Source organism: Prionailurus viverrinus, chromosome F1, assembly GCF_022837055.1.
Source record: "Prionailurus viverrinus isolate Anna chromosome F1, UM_Priviv_1.0, whole genome shotgun sequence".
Classification (NCBI taxonomy): domain Eukaryota; kingdom Metazoa; phylum Chordata; class Mammalia; order Carnivora; family Felidae; genus Prionailurus; species Prionailurus viverrinus.
In genome coordinates, this window is record NC_062577.1 from 33,322,412 (window position 1) to 33,337,342 (window position 14,931).

The 14,931-nt window shown below is 45.9% G+C and overlaps 1 protein-coding gene and 2 long non-coding RNA genes across 5 annotated transcripts; 1 reads left to right on the top strand and 2 right to left on the bottom strand.

Annotated features, from left to right (window-relative positions):
- The first annotated feature begins 1,153 nt into the window (after nt 1–1,153).
- Nucleotides 1,154–6,000, top strand: IL10 (interleukin 10). 2 transcript variants are annotated; one of them, XM_047841145.1, is made up of 5 exons: nt 1,154–1,764; nt 2,557–2,616; nt 2,872–3,024; nt 4,038–4,103; nt 5,177–6,000. In XM_047841145.1, exons 1-5 carry the CDS (start codon nt 1,600–1,602, stop codon nt 5,267–5,269), a joined length of 537 nt encoding a protein of 178 aa, XP_047697101.1. In that variant the 5' UTR covers nt 1,154–1,599; the 3' UTR covers nt 5,270–6,000. The 2 variants fall into 2 exon arrangements, with proteins under 2 accessions (XP_047697101.1, XP_047697100.1); XM_047841144.1 differs by having other exon boundaries at nt 4,038–6,000.
- LOC125155667 (uncharacterized) lies at nt 2,482–3,619 on the bottom strand. The gene is made up of 3 exons (XR_007148300.1): nt 3,534–3,619; nt 2,878–3,152; nt 2,482–2,699 (listed from the first exon to the last, which is right to left on the bottom strand). It is a non-coding gene; the product is annotated as an uncharacterized LOC125155667 (long non-coding RNA).
- On the bottom strand, nt 3,900–13,944 carry LOC125155668 (uncharacterized). Of its 2 annotated transcripts, XR_007148301.1 has the most exons (4): nt 13,780–13,944; nt 10,037–10,129; nt 7,574–7,706; nt 3,900–4,051 (listed from the first exon to the last, which is right to left on the bottom strand). It is a non-coding gene; the product is annotated as an uncharacterized LOC125155668 (long non-coding RNA). The 2 variants fall into 2 exon arrangements; XR_007148302.1 differs by lacking the exon at nt 10,037–10,129.
- Between the last annotated feature and the right edge of the window lie 987 nt (nt 13,945–14,931).

Genomic DNA, 14,931 nt, shown 5'->3' on the forward strand with positions numbered 1-14,931 from the left:
TATATCTGAGTCCACTTGTGACTCCCCCAAGCCCCTCCCATGTGTAGCCCAAAGGCTGCTGGCAGGCAGGAGGGCAAGTACTGCTTCTACCTTGGGACAGAAGGGATATAGACATAGGGAAGCCAAGTGACTTTCCCTGGTTTTAAAGAGAGACAGAACCAGGGAGAGCCCAGGCCTCCTGCCCACCCAGGTCAGTGGTCTTCCTCATTACTATCTTCACTGGGGAGGTGGGAAAAGCTCCTGTAGAAGGACAAGATCAAGGCATATCAAAAGACTTTCCAGATATCCGAAGAAGCGATGTCACTACCCCTGTCCTTCCCTTATTAGAGGCAGAGCAACCTTCCTCACTACGTCTGGCTACCCTACCTGCTTACCCTCAAAACCCCGCATGTGCAAGTCAAAGATAAGACGGCTAAGACTTCTTTGGAAGGCAGGGGAAAGGAGAGTAGAGACAGGAAAGGGCCTGCTGTCCCAGTCTTCATGGAACCCTGACTTGATTTCCTTGTTGTTTCTACCTTCCCTCCCTCCTCACCCCCCTCCATCTTTCAAGCGAAAGTCTCCAACCACAGAAGCTCACAACTAAAAGAAACCTTAAGGATTCTTGAATCCAACCTGTTCATTCCACAGTGTAGAGAAGAGTAAGAAGCATGGACTTGGTGTCAGGCAGGGCTGGGTGCAAAGTCTGACTCTCTCACTTAGCCTCCGTGTAACCTTGTGCAGGTTACTTAACGTCTCTGTGCCTCCGTTTGCTCACTACAAAATGGAGATTGATAAGGGTCACAGTGACGGGCAGGTGCCAAGCTATCAGTCAGGGTGGACTACTCTTGCTAACGTCCCCCAAGCATGGGGACCACCGAGGAGGTAGAGACACGGATCTGAGAGTTGAAATGAACTCAGGGCTGGAGAAGGAACCTGGAGCACATCCCACGACCTTGCTAGTTCTGTGGGAAACCGGCCTCCGCGAGGGGCCTTCTTGGAACATAAAACAAAAGAAACAGGGAATTTTGAGGCTATTTAGATCACCCCAGTTCTCACTTGGGGAAACTGAGGCTCTTTCCAATTCAGCAAGGAAAAGCCTTGGGTATTCGGCTCAGGTTGGGGAAGGGATCCAATTATTTCTCAATTCCAGTGCATTCTGGAATGGCCAATGTGTTCACGTCACTGTGACCTAGGAGCACGCGAATGGAACCCACAACCATGGGCCTCTCTGCACAGGACAGCTGTTCGCCCCAGGAAATCAACTTCTTTTTTTATTAAGAAAAGCTGGAAAGTTATTTTAAAACAGAGAGAGAGAGAGAGGTAGCTCGTCCTAAAAATAGCTGTAATGCAAAAGCTCATTATTCAACAATCCGTGTTGCTTACGATGCAAAAAAAAAAAAAATTAACAACTTTAAGTTCAGCGAATGCAAAGTTGGAGAGCTCGAGGGAAGGGAGGGGCTGTTTGCCAGGAAACCTGTGACTGTGGCTTTTTATGAATGGGGAGGCCTCGCCGAACCCACAATATAAAAGGGGGACACAGTAGGTGAAGGTCTGCACACCAGGGGCTCTCTCTTGTGACACCAAACCACAAGGCCAACTCTCAGAAGGCAGAGCTTCGCCATGCCCAGCCCAGCACTTCTGTGTTTCCTGGTCTTCCTGGCCGGGGTAGGAGCCAGCCGACACCAGAGCACCCTGTCTGAGGACAACTGCACCCACTTCTCAGTCAGCCTGCCCCACATGCTCCGAGAGCTCCGAGCTGCCTTCGGCAAGGTGAAGACTTTCTTTGTGAGTATGAATGCCCTCCTGTCCTTCCTTCCTTGCCGGGACCACCTCAGCCAGGCATTCTGCTGGAGCTCCAAGGACCCTCCTTCTCGTTCACCTCCATCCCCGGGATCCATTCCCCTCAGACTTCAATTCTTAAGGAGTCCCAGGTCGAGCCCTAGATGGAGTGAGTTAAGCTAAGCCCAGGTGATGCAACAAATGTGCGGGGGGGAAAAGCCACCTCCCAGGCAAATGCACTGGGACTCCTATGCTTAGCGACATGGGAGAAATCACAAAGGGTCTGACTGAAGATGAAGATATCCCCCAAACCTTGTGGCAGGGAAACATAAATGGCCTCAGCCGAGCGGGCTTCCAGAACCAGGCAAAGCCTGATGGCTTGGGCAAGAGCCGTACAGAGGGGAAACCTGCATGAGGGGATGCTTCCCATCTCCAGACGGCTTTCAAAGCTGCCGCTGGATGTCCGCAGCGAGGAGAAAAGAACAGCAAAGAGCACCGAAGGGGGTGTGGGTGGCCCCTTTGAACCTGATCCAGCTCTGCAGAAAGGAGAGCAGGACCGAGTCAAGCTTCGGCCTCGGCTTCGAAACCCGGCCGAATTTTAAAAATAACTTGATCCTGATGTAACTAAGGGACCTGATTTAACTCAGGGTTCCCGCACTGTTGAATGTCCTTGTTTTGAAAATCTCCTTTCCTGCACTAATGAAAACTCAGAAGCTCTATAAATAAGAGGGCATCAGAAAGACATTTATTTCAGTTATTTCCTCAAACCTCGGGCTCACTCTCCTTTTGTTCTTGCAGCAAACCAAGGACGAGCTGCACAGCATATTGTTGACTAGGTCCTTGCTGGAGGACTTTAAGGTGAGGGCCCAGGGGGTGTGTGGGAGGCGAGCTTGCAGCGTGACTCAGAGAAGGGAGGCCGGGAGCTGGGTCTGCTTCCTTTGCTTTGAAAAGGAGAAGTGGAAAGATCTTAACTCAGCACACAGCCAAAGGGCTGGCCCTGGGGGAGGTGGCTGGTTAAGAAAGGTCCCTGGGGACAGAGCTGTCCCCTCGAGAGCCGGGGCAGCCGTGCTTCCTCCCAGTCACCAACCGCATGCCCACCCCCCCCCCCCTTAGGGTTACCTGGGTTGCCAAGCCTTGTCCGAGATGATCCAGTTTTATTTGGAGGAGGTGATGCCCCAGGCTGAGAACGAGGACCCAGACATCAAACAGCACGTGAACTCCCTGGGAGAAAAGCTGAAGACCCTCCGGCTGAGACTGCGGCGCTGTGTGAGTGCGGATAGGTTCTTCCCCTCGGGGCTCGGCAGCCTCTTCCCACTCACACCCGGAGAAGCAGAGACAGCCTGGCGGGAGGACTCTCCGAAGGCGCTAGAGTTCTGTCTCTTGCTCATTTCTTTCTGAGCGGGGAGTGGGGGAGGCTGCTAGGCATTTACATGTTTGCAAACAGCTTTCCTGTTATTTGTGAGTCATTTGTGGGTTATTAACTATTCCCCTCTCTCTTTACGAAAGGGGCCCAGAGTTTCAGTCTGGGCTCCCTTTTCCCTTTGGATCTAGACCCCGAGCCCAGCCAGATGGGCCAGGAAGCAAGAGTCCCTCGGAGAAGAAACTCCCCTTGCTTCTTACTCTCCACCTTTGGAAAGCAGAGCCCTTAAGCGGGGCCCAATTGACAGGAGTTTCCCTGGCATTTTAGAAGGCCCAGGGGACTACTCGCCACCAGGCGAGTGTCTATGAACAATTCCCTAGGATAAAAATTTCTCCAACTGAAGTGATACCCTCACCTCTGGTTTCCTCTGTTCTCTCACTGATAATTGGGGAACCAGTTGGTCTCTATTTGTAGGACGGGACCATGCGAAGGTTTTGGTCAGCATGACTAAGTCTCTGCATCTCTCTTCCTTGGAGGACTTAGAAATGGTCCTTAGTGGCTGGAACTGAAGAAGAGGGACAGGACAGGGAAGCAGGAAAGGACAGAATGGCTGGCTCAGCACTTGTCAGCACTGTGGTGTTCGAAGAGGAAGCTCCAGGCTCCATCCCCTGGGTTTTCATGCAAGCTTTGCAAACATCTCAGAGAGGCTCCTGGAGAAGCACTTTTCATCTCCCTGGGCTGTTTCCTCTCTGTCTAGTGGGCCAGGGTGACGGAAGGCTCAGTTCTCCCCAGGCGCTGTGGGGGCTAGGTATCCAAGATGAGTCTGACTCCTTCTTCGTGCTTCCAGCTTGTCCCCCAAGTGCTGTGGACACAGGAGCTGGGAGCCCACGGCATTGACACTTTCTCTTTTCCTCCACAGCATCGATTTCTGCCCTGTGAAAACAAGAGCAAGGTGGTGGAGCAGGTGAAGAGTACCTTTAGTAAGGTAAGTGGATGGCAGCAGAAAGGGTTTGGGGAACGTGACCTCTACCCACTCCCCAAGTCGTCAGGTGCTGAGCAGGCCCCGTCCTTCTCTCAAAGGGGGTGTGGGAACCCCACAGATGGTGTGACCTCCCCAGCCAGTGAGGAGCTGCCGCCTTGGTTATATTTGTTTTCTGTGAAGTGTCTTTGGGGGTTTCTAAATGACTGCTCCCCGCCTTTGCAGGCGGGTTGAGGGTTGAGACAGCCAGCCAGCCTGCGAACGCAGTGAGCTAGATGCTGGGGAGAGTGACAAAGGAAACAGAAAGTAGCTTGTTGGGAATCTAGACTCAAGCCACACGTGCAGGAAGCCAACACGTGAATGTGCACACACAAACACACCCAGGGGTTCAGCCTGGACTCCCCAAAACTCAGAGCAGGAAGTAGCATTCTCATCGACCTGGAGTTGGTCCATACTCACTTTCCAGGTGCCGTTCACACCTGCCAAAGTGCCTGAGAATGTCAGCTCTCAGATTGAGTGGGGTTTCACGCTTCCAACTGTCGGTGAACTCTTCAACCCCACTGCCCAGAAGCCATGTGGTCTTGTCCTCTTTGTGGGCTGGGGACAGACACTGGGCAGGGTTCTGGCATCAGGGGACATAAACCCCCTGATAATGGGCCAGAGGAGCAGGGCAGGGCCTGCTCCGTCCAATGGTGGGAGAGCATCAACATAAAAGGGCTCCCTTCTCTCTTCTTACTGTCTTGCTGTCAAAGTTGTTCCCCTAACGTCTTTTCTCCAAATTCTGAATAAGCGTCATGTGAGCACATGACCTTTAAAATTGTTGAAAAGGCATCATTTTGTAGACTGTGCCTTATGAAGTGAATGTTCCTCTTGTTACTTGCTAGTCATGTTTTAGGTAAACATGTAGCCTTTCCCAAGGCACTGGGAATAGCCTTGGGCTTCTAGGCTCCGTCCTTCACCTCCCAACGCATGGGAGCAAGGGTAACTCCTGGGTCCCTGAGTCATGCCCATCCAAACCAGGGACTCATTTGCTCACTCAGATGGGGCTTTCACTAAACATTTTCTATCTCCCTACACAGCTCCAAGAGAAAGGTGTCTACAAAGCCATGGGTGAGTTTGACATCTTCATCAACTACATAGAAGCTTACATGACAATGAAGATGAAAATCTGAAACATGGTGGGGAACGAAACATCCAGGATGCAACTCTTCTGGACTCTAGGACATAAATTGGAGATCTACAAAATCCTACTCAGGGATATGGGAGAACCAAACAGCTCCTTGGAGAACCCGGTCATACCTCTCTCTTAGAATATTTATTACTTCTGATACCTCAACTCCCATTTGTATTTATTTACTGAGCTTCTCTGTGAACTATTTAGAAAGAAGCCCAATATTATAATTTTTTTCAATATTTATTTTTTTTCACCTGTGTGTAAGCTGTTTATGTAGGGTGATACCCTATGATATTTGAGTATTTTAAGAGAAATTGTAACTTATATAAGGAAAAAAAATGTTTCTTGGGGAGCCTACTGATGCTTCCATTCCAAGCCTGACCATACTTATAGCTGTTGAGCTATTGTTCCTGACCTCCCTATAATTTCTCTGGGCCTGGGGCTCCTAGAGTATTGTAAAGACTCTTACCCTCTTAGGAGGAGAAACTAGGGAGCCCCTTTGATAATTAATATTCCAGTGGCTCAGAGGGATTCCCTTGACCTCATTCCTCAACCTCTTCATTCTTGAAAGCTGTGTCCTGCTTGTTATTTTATAACAACCTAAAGTTGGTTCTAATAGAACTCAGTTTTAACTAGAAGCAATTCAATTCCTCTGGGAATGTTACATTGTTTGTCTGTCTTCATAGCAGATTTTAATTTTTAATAAATAAATGAGTCTTATTAAAATTATGTTATGGCATCATTTGACTTCTGTTTGACTAAAATTATTCCCTCAATGTTTCCAAGATAGAAGAGCGTAGGGAAATGAATTCTGCATTTCAGGTAAAGAAAACCAACTACACTCTCCCAGAGAGGAGGCAAGTTCCAAATCTGATCAGAGGGGGAAAAAAAAGTTTCACTTCAAAAGGCAATAGCAAAGACCACCACAGTTTTCCTACAAACTCAGTCCTTTAAAGAAATTATCCTTAAATTCTTAAAGATCATGTTGATTTTCAAGGCTAAGGATAAAGTTCTGTAGATACCAAAATTAGAAAGACTGGCAGAGGACTTTTTTCTGTTTTGTCTTTGTTTTCTGGGGTCTTGTTTTGTTTTGGTTTGGGTTTTTGTTCTGTTTTGTTTTGGCTTCTTCAAGCCCCAAAGGTCTGGGTGAATCCTAATTGACCAGGGCTGTTGAGAAAATTAAGATAAAGAGCTAACATGGCTCCTAGGGCTAAGAGATGGTCCCTATACACGTTTGATTGTTGGTATTCACAACTAAAAACCCCTACCAAATCCTCCTTGAGCTGAGATCAGAGGCCCACCCAACCGAGAATATAAGCAGATTAGCCCACTTGATAGAATACCCAAGGATTCAAGCAGCTGCAGTCCCTTCTCTTCCCTCCTTAAGCTACCAGACAAATGTGAGGTTGGCTTTTGACTGCGGTCTATTGGGAGGGGTGTGGTGGCTGGGGAAGCCCTACTCAAGGCCCCGTGACTTGGAGGAGAGGGAGGGAAACAATGGTCTGAGTAAACACTGATCACCCTCATACTCTGCCCAGGCAGCCCTGGTCTGGGGGAGGATAGGGGCCAACTGGCTGTGGTCAGTTTTTCAGTAAGACCTGACTCACTTTAGTTAAAGTAACCATAGGAAGGAAGTGGGAAGCATCAAAGCTGAAATTCTGAGATGAAAGGTTAAGAATGGAGGCCAGCTGAAGACCAGGAGAGAGGAGTGAGGCTCTCTACAGCAGGACTCTCTGTACTAAAATGGAGAAACTGAAGTCTAGGCTGTTAGGGCCCTCTGCTAGGCAATGCATACTAACTTAAGGTTGAGGTTCACACCTCATGTGAGGGAAGTGGGCATCTGAAACCAAGAGACAGAAACTCACCTAAAGAAGCCACATGGCTGATAAGATGTTGACAACAGCCACAATTAATTGAGCGCTTTTTTTTTTGAGCTAGTTGTTGCTAGGTATATATGTATCAGGCATGCTATGGGGTATTATTATTGCTATCTTCTGTAAGAGGAAACAGATGTTCAGAAATGTTGGTGTGCCTTGGCCGCATAGATTATATGGAGAACGGAGAACTGAGAATAGCGTCAAATGCTTTTCCCTTCGTATTATCTATCGATGCCTCCAAAATTTAGCAGCTTAGAGCAGCACACATTTTTTGTCTTTTCCTGTAGGTCGGGAATCTGAGAATGTCAACTAGGGGTTTTGGTTCAGGGTCTCTAATGCGGTTGCAGTCAAAATAACATCCAAGGCTGCAGTCATCTGAAGCTTGGCTGGGGTTGGACAAAACACATCCAAGATGACGCACTTACATGGCACGAGGACTTAGTTCCTCACTGGCGACTGGCAGGTGGCCTTGGTTCCTTGCTACGTGGTCCTTTCTGTGGGGCTTCTTTGGTGTCTCCACAACACAACACAACAGCTGTCTTCCCCAGAGCCAGTGATCTGAGAGAGAGCAAGGAGGAAGTCATGGTGTCTTTTCGACCTAATCTCAGAAATCTCACACCACACTTCTGGCACGTTCTGTTCCTTAGAAGTGAGTTGGCAAGTATAGCCCATATTGAAGGGGAGATAAATTAGATTCCACATTTTGAAGGGAGGCGTCTCAAAGAATTTGTGGACGTCTTTTTAAACTACCACATCTTTCTAAGAATTTAGAAAACATAGCTCTGTGCTCGAATGGCACATCAGGCTCCTGGGTTGGGAGTGGGGGTAAGGGGAAGAGTCAGGTAAGCATCTCACCATGGAGAGGGCACCATCATGGACATAGCCCTCCTCCAGTCCTCTCTCGTGGGCTCACTCTAATATGTTTACCTCTTTGAGCCTCAGTTTCTCACCTGGAAAACTAGCAGAAACTTTCTTCCCAAGTGTTATCTACCGAATGTTTGTGTTCCCCCAAAATTCCTATATTGAAGCCCCAACCCCCAGTGTGATGATATTTGGAGATGAAGCTTATGGGAGATAATTTTGTTGAAGGAAGGTGGAGCCATCCTCCTATAAGTGCCCTTACAAAAAGAGACACCAAAGACCTTGCTCTCTCCATCTCCCTCTATCTCTCTCCATCTCTCTTCACATGTGCCCAATAAAAATATCCTATTGAGCACACATAGAAAGATGGCAGTGGCTACAAGCCAGGAGAAGAGGTCTCAGAATGAAACCTACCATGTTGGCACCTTGATCTCGGACTTCCAGCCTCCAGAACTGTGAGAAATAATTTTGTTCGTTTGTTTAAGTCGTGCAGTTTACGGTATTGTGTTATGGTAGCCTGAGCTGGCTAATGGACCAGACTTGATATAAGGGTCCAATAGAATGTCAGGTATGAAGGTACATATGTCTTATAGATTGGAAATCTAGAGATGAGAAGATGCGGTTTAGATGATCGGGAATTTTTTTTTTTTTTTTTTTTTTTTTTTTTTTTTTGCAACAAGCCTTTATTCTCTGAAAAGAGCAACCACCTCTTCTCCCTTGGCCCTCTTCACCTCCCACTAGAGTTTAGATAGAAATGAAGAATGAGAATCTCAGTCTATGGCCCAAGCTGCTAAGGTGAGGAGGGTGGGACCAGGGAGAGAAGCTCCCAAAATTTGTGATGACAATGTGGTTACCCTACCCAGCCACTGAAAGAAATCCAACAGATCGAAAGGTTCTGGAAGGAAGGGGTTGATATCAGAGATGTGAAGAAAGAGGAAAGAGAATTGGCTCAATGGCAGAAGCTACTCACTCTATGGCTTGTTGACCCTCAAAATGCTTATAAGAGTGGATCTAATTGTGGGACACGGGGACCGGCTTTAAGCCTGAGGGAGAAGCAGGCATAACACTCCAAGAGAATGAGAGCTGATCCTAAGAGCAAACACTCAGAATTAAAAATGAAACGAAAATCTTTAAACTTTCACAAGCTGCAGAACTGGCTACAGAATGAACCAGTCAACTCTACCTTGGAGTGGGTAGTGGGTCCCAGGGGACACAGGTATTCTATTATTTAACCATCCTTTTACTCATCAACTCAACTTGGTGACTTTGGAAATTTTACTTCCCCTCTCTGGGCTTCCATTTCCTCAATGATGAAACAAGGAAGTAAGTCTAAATCAATGATTTTCAGCTGGGACCACTAGAGTCACGCACGTTCCTGAAAGTATTCATGGTGGAGAGACTGTGGGAACAATTTCCCAAATTTGAAAAAGTCTAATGAAATTGTACGTTTGCTATCCCCACCTCCTGTAAGTCTGCACAGTTTCATTAAAAAACACTTGTATGTGCTCGGCTGAAGCAAGAGCCCCTTGGTATGGAAAGGCAGGTCACCTCATGCTGGCCAGAAGCTCTATTTTTCTAGTTGTCTATTATATCTTTGATTAATAAAAACAGAAAATAGAATTATTTTTGTAAATTTTTTTAACCAGCCAAAATATTTTAAAATAGAGAGTCTCTGGAGGAAATTAATAACGGCAGTCCTTTGTGGTTAGAAGCTTCAAAACCACTAAATTAGATGAACTCCAAGTGCCCTCTGAGCCCATAGTTCCTAATTCCAGTATCTGATTCCTCCAATCAGCCAGGGATATTCCCACTTGAGCCCTTTTCTGGGACACGTTCCTGTCCAGAGAGTCTGCACTGTAATTTTCCAGACAGATTACCAGTCATCTGTGTACTATCAACAGCTCCCATCTTCCAGCAGGGTTGAGCAGCCACAGAGCTCTGAGTTTCCAGAAGCCTCCTTGACATTCTCTCTGGAGAGGATGGAGGAGACAAAGACCTACGGGAAAATAACACAGCTTGTTTCTTACTCCACAGCACAGGCATGATGTGGTCAGCCTCTGGAATCTGCCAAACCTTCAAGCTGCGTGACCTTGACACATCGCCTTCTTCGGTATTCTCCTCTGTGACACGGAGAGAATAATCATTCCTTCCAGGTGTTGTTGTCATAAGAAATAGAGGTATGAATACATGTAAAGCACAGAGCAAATACTTAGTAAAACCAGCTTTTCCCTTAGGCATTTGGAAAAATGCTCACCTGAGACCAGATGGTGAGATCACTGCCATCACCATGAGAAACAGCCAGACACACCCTGTGTGCCCATCACTGAACCTGGACTTTCCTTAAAGTGTTTTCTGCCTCCCTACCCACCACTTCTGGATAGGAAGAAAAAACGGACCATCCTGGCACTTGGGAAGGACAGAAAGGAAATGACATTTTCTTGAGTGCCTGAAGAACTACTTGGCTTGATGAAGTGAATATATACATCAGTTATAGCTACTAGAGTTACATTGGTTCAGTGGGCAGAGGCTTACTAGAGGTGCCTAACTGCCATCTAAAGCCATAATAGTTACACATACCATTAAATAAATATTAGGTTAATTACGTCGAAAGTTTTTATTGATCACAGCCCTGGCCTTTGTTCATATACGTTCGTTATCCATCACGGTTACTAATCTGTTAGCACCCTAAAAAATGAGACAGTCTACCACACTGCATCTTCCCTTACCATTATTCAAGGAAAAAAATACATTTTTCCCCCAAAGTCAAGAAGTCATTGTATAACAGAGCCCATAGTCCATCAAATATGCAACCCAGAATCTCACGCCTATGTGAAAAAGTCTTTCTGGATTATTTAGAAGAAACAGATGTCATGCCCCCAGCTGAACCCTATCATACCTCTACCAAAACTGAATTAGTAACCGTGGCTAGTATGCAGCGTAAATAACTAATCAGGTCTTCTCGCAGAATATTCTCTACATTCGTATCTAACAAGGATGAGATCAAATCAAAACAGGGGCAGACTGGTTTCTCCCTGGCCTTTGTCCCGAGTCAGAGTTTTTATGAGATGCACATTTATTTACTCACAACCTGTCATACTCTAGGTACTGTGTTGGGTATTGGGGAGAAAATAGTGATCAAAACAGACATCATGCCTACCTTCATGGATTTAGCAGCTAAATCCATATGGTCGGAAAAAGACATCACAAGTTAACTACACAATGTTAGCATAATTGTGAAAACTAGTAGATGAGAAGCGGGAGGTGTCACTAAAGCAACTAACCCAGACTCGGGGGAGGGAGGGCTTCCATGAGAAGGTGACATCCAGCTGGACATGAAGGATGAGTGGGGTTGGTCAAATAAAGGGGGAGGTGCTGAGAACCTTTGAAAGAACCACATATTTAAAGACCTCTTTGAACAGCAAAGAATGAAGGGAAGGAATGTCTCTGAAGCAAGGGTAGATTTGTACTGATACTCAATATAGCTGGGCCCTGGGCCCTCTTCAGAACCCTCTGGCTTCTCCATCTCCTCTCATATCCTGAGTCTCTGAAGTAGGAAGGGACCTAAACTGTTTAAGGAACTAAAAGGTGACACACAACAAGTGAGGCATATTATACATGAGGGAGAGAGATTTAACATGAACTGGAAGAAAAGGACAGACTTTAAGCAAAGAGAAGCCATTAAAGGCTAGTAAGTAGACAGGAGAATATATATCTTCTGAATGAGACCCTATAGGGTCCGTTGGCTTCCAATTCAGACAAGAGGAAATTCTAGTATGGACTATGGGGGTAATAAATAGGAATTTAGTGAAGTACAAGGGTTCAAGTATTCGGCAACTACTTAGGTGAGAGTGGTGGTGGCAAGTGATGGCCAAAAACCCCTCAGATCTGGTCTGGACAACGGGTAGGGGAGAAGAAAGTTGGGAGGAAAAGAGTACATTCCACCTTGTTCCCATTGAGTTGGAGGTGCCTCTGAGACTTCGAATTCTTCCACAGTGGTCAGCTGGACATAGAGATGTAGTCTGAAGATAAATCTATGAGTGTCATTGCAATAGAGATGGTAAGTGAAATTGTAGGAGTGGAGAAAATCACCAAGGGAAAGAGTGTGAGAAAAGAGCCCAGAACCAAGACCTGGAGAACCCAGATATTTATAAGTCAGAGCAAGAAAAGCTGACAAAGAAACTTATAAAGAATGGCCTGGGTGATAAAAAGAAATACCAGGAGAAAGTGGCACTCCTGAGCACAAAGAAAGAAAGCATTTTAAGGGAGAGAGAATGGTCAACTGAATCAAATGCTATCGAGAGGTCAATTAGGATCAAGACAAAAGAGCTTCTATGGGATATAGCAAGTGGGGGCACCTGTCACTTTATCAAGAACAGTGCAGAAGAGTGGCAGGGGATGGGAGATAGATGGGATCACGCATTAAATGGGAGGTGAAAAAGTGGATCACAGGACACTGGGCCAACACAGGAGAAAAAGTTGAAGATAGATGAATGAGATATAACTGATGAAGACAGTTTCCTCAGAAGGCAGGAGGGGGTAGGGTGCAGGTAGAGGAGTGGATGAAGAGATTAAGAGGAACACCTTCATTGAATAATAACAGGAAGGAAGTAGGGACAGTGGGTACAAAAGCAGGTTGGGTTGAAGATTTGTTGGCAGGAAGTTGAAGTTGTTTCCATCAGATGGCTTTTATTTTCTCTGAGAAGAGTGAATAAGAAGAGAATGAAACAAGTTTTGAGGACAGAAACAAAGATTTGAAATGATGCTTGCAGATATGTGGAAAGCAAATGATTCTAAAGAAATGTGGAAGACATCCAGGCAGTGTTGAGCCCAGGTGAGGTAGGTAATCATGAATTGCAGTCTGCCAGATTGCATACTTTTTCTCAGGATTCTCTTGGCAGCCTAGAGTGAACGCATGGTATGCAAAATTGTTTTGACCCATGAATATAACAAAAGGACAAGGGGGAGAGGAAGTTGAGAGTATAAGTAAGAGCCTGACTGGAAAGATGGACCCAGGACTCAAAGTTGAATAATGTGCCTACAAGACAGAACTGATGAAAAGAGATAGTGTAGATGAGCCAATGGACTGGAGGCTCTGATGCAGTCAAGGAACAGTTGGGAAGGTAAAAGCGGAATCCCCAAGGAGAGGCGGTGGTGGCCAGACAGGGAAGAGACTGAATCAAGACATTTTGGAGATGGGCAGTTTTGAGGGATAATGAATTCCAGGCTATAGCCATTGGAATAGATGGTTGAGGAAAAGCAGGGGGAAAGGTCATCAGCAATGTGGAGATGATGGAATTGAAAAGCCACATTTTGGAGAAGTCACCCACAAGGACACTGAAATCCACCAGGCTTGTGGCAGTAGAAAGAAGGCCAGTGGAAGGCGATGTAAAAGAAGAGTGGGAGGTAGGTGCTCAAATCATTTGGGAATGAATCGGAGAGGTAGATGTTGGAGCATCCTGGAGCTTCTGGTGGATTCTAATTTTCAAATATGTAGAGTTCTCAGAGTTTCATACACTTGACAAATTAAATTTCCTAAATCTTAGAGCAGTGCAGACCTAGATTTCTTAGAAGATGCCCTAATATATAGATTTCCTGGTATTTCATAATAAATAAAAGAACCTATATATTTGTAAATAGATCTTAGCAGATTGAAGTCATTTTTACGTCAGAAAAACAACAAATGTCTAAGCATTAACCACACACAATCCGAGTCATTCAAATCAAGAACCTTATAATTTTTGCCAAGATGAATCATCACCCAATGACATACCCAACTGGTCACCTCCAGCAAATCTCCAAACAGGTCTTTCCTATGATATGCAGGGTCTTTATGCCCTGAGTCTTTTCTATTTCACGTACAGTTGTCCCCTCTTATCCACGGTTGTGCTTCCTGTGGTTTTGGTTACACGTGGTCAACCGTGGTACAGGAGCAGATGATCCTCCTTCTGACAGATTGCCAGAAGGTCAACAGCAACTGAGAGCTACATCACAATGCCCGTGTCATCCACCTCACTTCCTCTCTTCACATGGGCATTGTGTCATGTCACATCATCACAAGAAGAACAGTACAATGAGATATTTTGAGAGAGACTACATTCACATAACTTCTATCGCGGGATATTGTCATAATTGTTCTGTTATCAGTTATTGTTGTTAATCCTTTACTATTTCTGATTTCTAAATTAAACTTTTTCATAGGTATTATGTACAGGAAGAAAACATAGTCTATATAGGACTCCGTATGGCCTGCAGTTTCTGGCACCCACGGGGGGGGGTGTGGGAATGTACCCCCTGTGGAGAAGGAGGGACTACTGCCTTACTATTGTGCTCAATCTCTTTCCTACACAGCCGGTAAATAGAAAATCAACAAGAAAGTGCTACCACAAGTATGAAATCTGTTGGTGACAGTAGAAGTCCCCAAGAAAACAGCAGTGCAAAAACTTAGCCTTTTCCTCTGATATTTGGCTCAATAATTATAATGGGTAATTCGCCCACCCTCATCTCAGCTGAGGCATCCAAGCATCAAGTATCTGGAGTTGCTGTTGAGGGAGGAGGATGGAGGCAGAAAATCATCTAAATCAGCACCACTCAGTGTGGCTGGAAGACCACTGCTGGTCCATGAAGTGTTTGCTACCCGTCTGTGGCAAGAACAGCACAGAAATGAAGTTTAAAAAACTTTACAGCAGGGCGACTGGATGGCTCAGTCGGTTAAATGTCCAACTTCGGCTCAGGTCATGATCTCCCCTTTTGTGGTTTGAGACCCGCGTTGGGCTCTGTGCTGACAGCTCAGAGCCTGGAGCCTGCTTCAGATTCTCTGTCTCCTTCTCTCTCTCTCTCTTTCTGCCCCTCTCCTGCTTGCGCTCTGTCTCTCACTCAAAAATAAATAAATAAACATTAAGAAAATTGAAAAAAAAACTTTATA

Coding starts and splice junctions, on each gene's coding strand:
- IL10 (XM_047841144.1), top strand. CDS start 1,600: ATGCCCAGCCCAGCACTTCTGTGTTTCCTGGTCTTCCTGGCCGGGGTA. Junction 1,765..2,556: donor GCAAGGTGAAGACTTTCTTT/GTGAGTATGAAT, acceptor TTGTTCTTGCAG/CAAACCAAGGACGAGCTGCA. Junction 3,025..4,037: donor GGCTGAGACTGCGGCGCTGT/GTGAGTGCGGAT, acceptor TTTCCTCCACAG/CATCGATTTCTGCCCTGTGA.